This window comes from Echinops telfairi, unplaced genomic scaffold, assembly GCF_000313985.2.
Source record: "Echinops telfairi isolate 266 unplaced genomic scaffold, ASM31398v2 ScPeMD7_41;HRSCAF=154, whole genome shotgun sequence".
Classification (NCBI taxonomy): Eukaryota; Metazoa; Chordata; class Mammalia; order Afrosoricida; family Tenrecidae; genus Echinops; species Echinops telfairi.
The window spans coordinates 726,326-734,662 of record NW_022103939.1 but is presented as its reverse complement, the minus strand read 5'-3'; the positions used below and the strand labels follow the sequence as shown (position 1 = coordinate 734,662).

At 42.1% G+C, this 8,337-nt stretch overlaps 1 protein-coding gene across 1 annotated transcript; it reads right to left on the bottom strand.

Moving 5' to 3' along the window:
• Positions 1–7,368: 7,368 nt before the first annotated feature.
• On the bottom strand, positions 7,369–8,337 carry LOC101647503 (olfactory receptor 52B2). Its single transcript, XM_004717123.1, has one exon. The coding sequence runs from the start codon at positions 8,335–8,337 to the stop codon at positions 7,369–7,371; it is 969 nt and encodes a 322-aa protein (XP_004717180.1).

The window sequence follows — 8,337 nt, the reverse complement described above, 5'->3', positions numbered from 1 at the left end:
GATTGTGACAGGATAATATCCGCATGCCTATAAAGAAAACCATTTTCTATTACTATTTGAGTTAGTTAATTGTGCCAGCCTGGCCGATAATCACATGTGGGGCTAATTGAAAGGCGGAGGGATAAATGGGTGGTGAGCCTCACCTTTGTAGTTCTCGGGTCTCTTGCTTTGTGATGGTCGCACCAGGATGCAGCTGCCTTAGCAGTTCCCTGCTTCAGATTGCAAGATTGACTTCATACAAGACATCCCCAAGGAGAAGCCACATGGATCTATCCCGATGCAGCCCTGGGTGCTGGAGCAGCCATGTGGAGACCCCTGATAGTGCTGAGATGCTTGTTCGTTCACTGATTCAGCTTTCCTCCTGCAGTCGGCATCATTGCCTCTGTTTTGTGAGGTGGAGGACTTTGTGGACTGTGTTGGGTTAATGGGTTAATGTTGGACTTGTGGGCTTGGGCAGCATTGGGTTGGGATGTTTTCGTGATGCACCTTTTCTTTACATAAAACTCTCTCTTATATATGAGTTGCTGTGGATTTGTTTCTCCAAAGTACCTAGACTAATACATTATTATTCAAATTTATACAACAAACACTAAAGTCAGAGATAAAGAAATTGAAGAAATTTACCAACTTCTTCAGTCTGAGATTGACTAAACACACAATCAGGATGCATTGATAATTATTGGCGACTAAAATGCAAAAATTGGAAATAAAGAGGAAAGACCGGAAGTTGGAAAATATGCTCGTCGCGATCGCGATGAGCTGGGAAACAGGTCATAGAATTTTAGAATAACAGCTTCTCCCTGACAAACATCTTTTTTAACAGCACAAATGGTGGCAATACATGTGGATATCACTAGATGGCGCACACAGGAATCAAGCCCCCTACATCTGCACTAAGAGCTGATGAAGAAGCTTAAAATCATGAGCCAAACAAAAGGCTGATATGTAATTTCAGGTTGAAGGTGAGGAAAATGAAACTATGTCCATGAGAGTCAAAATCACACCTTGCTTCAGTATCTCCCATCTAAATTGAGAGACCATCGCAAGAACAGATTTGACACATTGAGCACTAATAACCAAAGACCAGATGAATTGTGTGATAACATATCATGCATGGAGACAGCAAAAGACCATGAAAAAAAAGGGAGAAAATGACAAAAAAGACATCAGAAGAGACTCCAAAAGTTACTTTTGAACATAGGTGATCGAAAGAAATGAAGACGTAAAAGAGATAAACAGAATATTTCAAGAGGTAACTGAAGAAGACAGAGTAAAACACTTCAATGAAATGTGCCACCACCGGGAGTTAAGAAAACAAAAGAACATACAATCATCATATCTCGAGTGGAAAGAAGAGAAGGAAAAACTCCGTCTCGAGTTGCAAATGGAAACATGCTATGGGCAAATGTTGAAAGATTCAGGGAGCATCAAAAGAAGATGGGCAGAATACAGTCAGTATACCAAAAAAAATATTGGCTAACACTCAACTTATGATTAGTTCTTAATGGTATTGAAAAAAGTTCAGGTTGCACTGGAACCATTAGCAAAAAACCGGGCTCCAAACATTAACAGAGTACCTTTTAAATGTTTCCAAAACTGCATGCAGTGCGGAGGCACTCACTAATCTATGCCAAGAAATTTGGACACCCGACTAATCAACTGACTAGAAAGAGCTGTATCTATGCCCAACAGAAAGATGACCCCCACATTGCCGAAATTATCAAACACCAGCATTAATATCATGTGCAAGCGAAGTTTTGATGAAGGCATTAAAAAATAGCTGCTGCAGTGAATTGAGAAGGAGCCAAAAGGTTAGAACTATTTCACAGGCTTTTCTGGATTCCAAGAGGATATAGAATAAGGGCTGGATTTTGGCTAAAAGCAGAAAGTACCAAAAATAGGTTTAGTTGTGCTTTATTGATTGTGCAGAGGTATATAACTTTGTGCAGCATAACGAACTACGGATATCATCGAGACGAATGAGAATTCCAAACACGTCATTGTGCTCATGCAGAATCTGTGCATCGATAGAGCAAGAAGCAGTTGTTCCAACGTCTTAAGGGTATTCCGCATGGCTTACAAGGAGGAGGCGTCCCCCAGGTCCACAGCCACGGCCCACTGCTCATTTCCTTTGGATCATTGCTGAAGGCCATCCGAGTTAGACCTTGAGACTCTTAGGTTAAAAGCCACGAAAGTCCAAGCTCTCTCTATATATTTTTTCTTAACAGGCTTTGTAGCATAAATAATTCTTTATGTTCACCACATAATTTATTCTTCTCAGTTACACACAAGAAATACACCTCACAACTTCCCTACTAATTCTGGGAACACATAGGAGTCATTAGATTTGTTCACAAATATTCCAGCTGTCTTCTCTGTCTGGACTCATACCAAACCTTTGAAGGTGAATGTTATTGTTAGGGTTGGTTCTGACCCAGAGTGACCCTGTGCACAGCAGAACGAAACGAGGCCTGGTTCTGTGCCAACCTCCCGGTTGTTGACTGAGGCGTATGATGTTCTTTGGCAATGAAATCTAGTGAATAAAAGTCAATGGGTCACTAGCAGGAAGAAGCTTGAGATGTCAATGTGCAATTCATCCCAACCTGCTGCCCTGCTTTCGTGACAACGGAACCACAGGTTGCGATTCAACCTTCTTAAGCCTGGATCCCTGACTAACAATAGGCAGAAACACACAGGACGAGCTATTGGTGGTCGTGGTGGTTGAGGAGTGGAGCTTGATGCGTGGCGACCCCATTCATTAAAGGGTAGAACTATTCCACAGGGTTTTCTGGGCCTGTCCTTCGATGGCATGGCTAGGGAGGTTCAACCTGCCCACCTTTGGGTTAGCAGTCAAACACATACCTTCTGTGCCACCCAAGGCCCTTCTAAGCACATGCAGCACTTGGAATTGCTTATGTGTTATTTTATTATAACAATTGACTGCGAGTGATCATAGGACTGAGTTTACCTCAACAGAAGTGATAAGCAGACTGAGTTCTCTACATTCTCACATCCATCTTTACAGCTAGAAGCAAATCATTTGAAAATGGTGGGGGGTTGACAATATGGACAGTGTTAGAATGGCTTGACTGGAGAAACAAATCTATTGCCACTCATATTTGTGTAAGAGAGAACTTTATATCACATGATGCAGTACGTGCAATGATGCGGAAGGCAGGAAGATCACGGGCCGGTGGGTGGAAAGCCCTATGGATCCGATGGCAGAGGATGCATCTCCAGGGCTCTGGCTGCCATCAGCGTGGCTACATGTGGCTTGTCAACAGAAATGTGTAGCAGAAAGAGAGTGTGCCCTGCCTCCAGCGAGGAAGAGAGGAAATGCCCAGAATTCTCTTGAGAAGGCCATGCCCACAAGGAGACATCAATCAGACTGTGACCTGATTGACAAGCGAGACTCCACCCCTATAACCTATTTATCAAGTTGAAATGAAATTAGTTAACCACCACATGGACATAGAATTTTAATAGCAGCTGAGTAGTAAAGAACTTGATTACAAAAGCCAGGAAGCTGATCTGTGTTGGTGACCTGTGATAATTTGGAGAATAGACCTGAATTTGAGCTCTAAGAGGTGAAATTGGAAAATATAATATTAGCAATCCGTGTTGACGACATTTGGTAATTAATCCACCAGGAAAGAATTGGAAAGAAAGAAGAAATGAAAAGAACTAACCATTTTGCAAGCAGAAAAGAAGGAAGTTGCAAGTGTATTTACTTCCTATTGCTGTAATAAATTGCCACAAATGGAGTTGCATAAAACAAAAGTTGTTTCCCTAAATTCCAAGCCAAAACACACACAGTCCTGGATTCACTTCTGACTCGTAGTGAATGTGACTGTGCAGAACAGAGAACGGCTCAGGGAAATTTCCAGGCTGGGCCACTTTAAGAAAGCAGAAAGCCTCCTCTTTCTCCTTCCGAGGGGCTGAGGGGTTTTCCCTGGGGTAGCTTAGGCAGGCGGGGTTCTGCCTGCTGAGTTTGGATGCAGCATCATCCCTCCCACCACCAGAGCGCCTCCACTACAATTCAAGAAAGAAAACAAACTCACTGCCCTTGAGCCAATTGGAACTCACAGCAGCCCTATGGGACAGACAAGCACTGGCCCTGCGGGGCTTTCTCCCTCCTACAGTTCACGAGTTCAGAAGTCAAAAAGGGGTCTTGCTGGGCTAAAAGCCAAGACTGCTTCCTTTATAGAAATTCCGAGGGAGAATCTGGGGTTTGGGTTTTGTTTTGTTTTGGAGTTTTTGTTTGTTTGTTTTGTGTTTTGAGGTTTGTTTACTATTGGGTTGGTTGGTTTTGTTGCATTTCACTTTGTTGTTTGCCTTTTCCAGCTTCTAAAGGTTGCTCACATTATTTGGCTCATAGGCTCCTCCTTCCATCATCAAAGCCAGTAGGCTTTCTCCCATCACATCCCTGTGATGCTGACTCTGATGCCTTCCTCTTCCACGGACAAGACCCTTGTGTGACATCCAGTCCACCCAAATACTCTAGTACGAAAACAAGTAAATAAGTAAAACCCCATTTGTTGCTATCTAGTCAATTCCGACTCATAGAAACCCTTTGCAACTAAGTGGAACTGCCCCATAGAGGTGCTAAGTCTGTCAATGCTTATGCGTGTGAATTGTCACATCTTTCTCCTGCATTATGGCTGGTGGGTTAGAACCCGAGAATTTTTGTTAACAACCAAGTGTTCAATCCCTGAGTCCCCATAAGGAACTCTTTAATCTAGCATAATCTCTTCTTCTAACTCTTGCTACGGGTGGTGGTTAGGGACCATTGCGCTGGTTTCCACTCATAACCACCATATCTACAACAGAACAAAACACTGTCCAGTCCTATGCATATCAGATGATATGCCACCGACAAAACTAATGTAGGCATATTTGGGTGCCACGAGCGTGGAGCATGCTACAAACAGTCGTGTGTGCACTCACAAAGTGTTCCCGTTTCTCATGCTTACTTGCTATGGAATGTTTTTAGAGAACATCCATTGAAATCTGGTCTCTTTTTACAGAATATTCTGTGGAAAAGACTCCTGTAAATAATGAGTAATCCTCCAAATTGTCTGATTTAAAAGAGTAGCATGATCCGTTCTTTCTTTTAGAATGCTGAACTTTAATCCTGTTTATAGTTTAAAACATAAAAGATGGAAAATACTGAAATCTGTTAAGCTTATGAAATATTTCAGGTAAAAATTTATAAAGGTACAAGTAACTACTCATGGTAATGTTTTTAAAAGAATACTAACAATACTAATTATAGTTTAAAATTTCACAAATACTCCCTATGAGCTAAGAATTATGCTTCACGCTATAGGTGGCTTATTGTGTTTGATCTTCTTAATAACCCAGGAGGTATTATTGTTATCTCCAGATATCTGGAAATATCAACAGATGAAAATACCAGCAGATGTAAAAAAAACCTGTCAAATGTATTGTTAAATACATTTTACAAGCTCATATAGCTAGAAAATCATTTAGTTCTGATGTAACTCCAAATACCATCCCCTGAACTATTTAGTGGTAGAATCAGGTATCTAGATATGCATCAAAATCAATGACTTATTGAAATGCTTGCCTGAAAAGAAGTTAAAAAAGACTCGGGGATTTCAAGCTTAGTGAATTTGATAGTATCACCATAATACAGTTTTAAATTAAAACACACATACACAGAGGAAGAAAAAAAATTAGTTTAAGTGGAAATTATGTGCTCAAAGAGATATTACTAAATAGGTGGATGCATTTAATACATGCCAAAAGAGTTCTGGGTTAGAGACAGAAATGTGCAACTCAGTATTGTAGGTGGTGGCTGAGAAAATGACCCTCAAAGACAGTTTCAAGAAAAGGATGATGGGGGTCAAGACTGTAGACCCCAAGAAAGCGCTTCTGTTTTGCAAACCTGATAATAAAAAGAATGCTATCATTCTAATACTTGGGCTTTGGAAGAGAATCAAAATATCCTGTTTTGTATTCAAAGGAGAATCAATGTATCTCCTCCTCTTTGTATTCCTGGTTTCTGCATTACAAGTAAACCAAGACCAAACCCATTGCCAGGGAGTCTATTTCAATTTGTAGAGACCCTGCAGGACAGAATAGAACTACTCCATCGGTTTCCAAGGCTCTAGACCTTTATGGGAGCAGACTGCCCCCTCTTTTGACCATGGAGCGTGGATGGGTTACAACATCAGGCCTTACAGTTATCTGAATGACACTTAACCCAGTGTGCCACCAGGTTTCTTGTACTAAAAGTAAAAGTTGAAAGATAAAAAGCATTGTGGATCCCTGGCTAATTTGCCTCCATGGTAGCAAACAGCCTTTGTGAGGGGCTAGTTTACTAATCACTGGTTCTGTGGACAAATTTAAATGATTCTTTAAGTTAGTCTTTCAGTGTCATGTTCTGACATCAGGAAGAAAATTATGCCCTCTCTCATTCTTTCACTTGTTGACTTTTATCATTTATATGTACCAGGAATTTTGTAGTGCACTGAAGATACAAATATGGATAGCATACACTTTTCTGATTTAAGAAATTTACCATCAATTGAGGGTACAAATTAAAGAAGAATACATTACAATTCTTTGTGCACATTTGGAGATTTGTGTAAGATGCAATAGACCAGTGGTTCTCAACCTTCCTAATGCTGCAACCCTTTTAATACAGTTCCTCATATTGTGGTGGCCCCCTAACCATAAAATTATTTTCATTGCTACTTCATAACTTTAATTTTGCTACTGTTATGAATCAGGTGACCCCTGTGAAAGGGTCGTTCAACCCCCAAAGGGGTCGTAACCCATAGGTTGAGAACCACTCTGATAAACATACATAAAGAGATGGGAGGGTTGGCTTGCTCAGGAAGATCAGAAAAGATTACCCAGAGGAGAATGATCTGGAACAGATATTAAACAAGAACAAGAATTTACAAGAAGGTCTAAGGGTATGCATTGTTCTTCAAAATCATCTACCTTCAATTACATAAGTGGAATGCCAGGATCAAGATACATTTGGTGATGTAAAAAACTGAACCTGCTTTAGGCAGTAAATACAAAATTATTTTCATTCATTTGTCCATGCCCTTGCTTCATATGGTATTCAGTTCTGGAGCATGCCTGGTCTACTGAGAATACCCAGTGCTCACAACAGAATATTGTACAATCATTTCTGGGTTGCAAAAGGGTAGTAAGGGGGAAAGAGAGAAACTACAGAATAAGGCAAAGAAGTACAGAGATAAGAGAAAGAAAAGTGGGGTTGGGGGGAGAGATGGAGAGGAAGGCAGAGAAAATGGAGAAGTATGAAGAGGAAAAGTCCTTTTGGTCCAAAAATCTCTGCCTTTCTGGTGCAGGGGTCCTGAGGAGCCATCAGCCAAGAGGAAAGGCACTGCACCGAGCTTTGATGTCGAAGAGCCGGTGTGCTATCCCCTCCCGGATCTGCTTAGTCTTCACACCATAGACAATAGGATTGAGCATTGGTGGCATCACCACGTAAAGATTGGCCAGCACAATATGCACATGTCGAGGAATGTTACGTCCAAAGCGATGAGTCAATAAGGTGAAGAAAGATGGAACATAAAACATGAGGATGACACAGAGGTGGGAGCCGCAAGTGCTGAGGGCTTTGTGCCGAGCCTCCTGGGAAGGCAAACGAAATACCGCCCGGAGGATCAGTGTGTATGACACACTAATGAGAATCACATCCCAGATGACCATGACAATGGGCACTGAAAAGCCGTACCAGATGTTGGCAGTGATGTCAGCACAAGCTAAGCGGGCTACTCCAATATGCTCACAGTAGGAATGAGGAACAACATTGGTCCGGCAGAAGGGCAGCCTCTTCAGCAAGAAGATCACCGGGAAGATGATGCAGAAGCTTCGGGTTACAATGGCCAGAGCAATCCTTCTTACAACGGACCACGTTAGCACTGCTGTGTATCTCAGCGGGGAGCAGATAGCCACGAAGCGGTCAAAAGCCATGGCCAACAAGACGGCTGACTCCCCGACAAACATCACATGGACAAAGAAGACTTGAGTGACACAGGCATCAAAAGCAATTTCACGAGCGTGCAGCCAGAAGATGCCTAGGGCCTTGGGCACAGTGGTGGTGGACAGCAAGATATCCGTCGTGGCCAGCATGGAGAGGAAGAAGTACATGGGTTCATGGAGGTTCCGTTCGGTGATGATGACCACCAGCAGGAGGCTGTTTCCCAGGACTGCAATGATGTACATGAGGCAGAGAGGGATTGACAGCCAAATGTGATAAGCCTCTAGCCCGGGGATGCCAAGTAGGACAAAAAATGCAGGCTGAAAGACGGTAAGGTTGGTGGGAGTCAT

Bases quoted from the DNA above. Each gene is read 5' to 3' on its own strand.
- LOC101647503 (XM_004717123.1), bottom strand. From the start codon at position 8,337: ATGACTCCCACCAACCTTACCGTCTTTCAGCCTGCATTTTTTGTCCTA.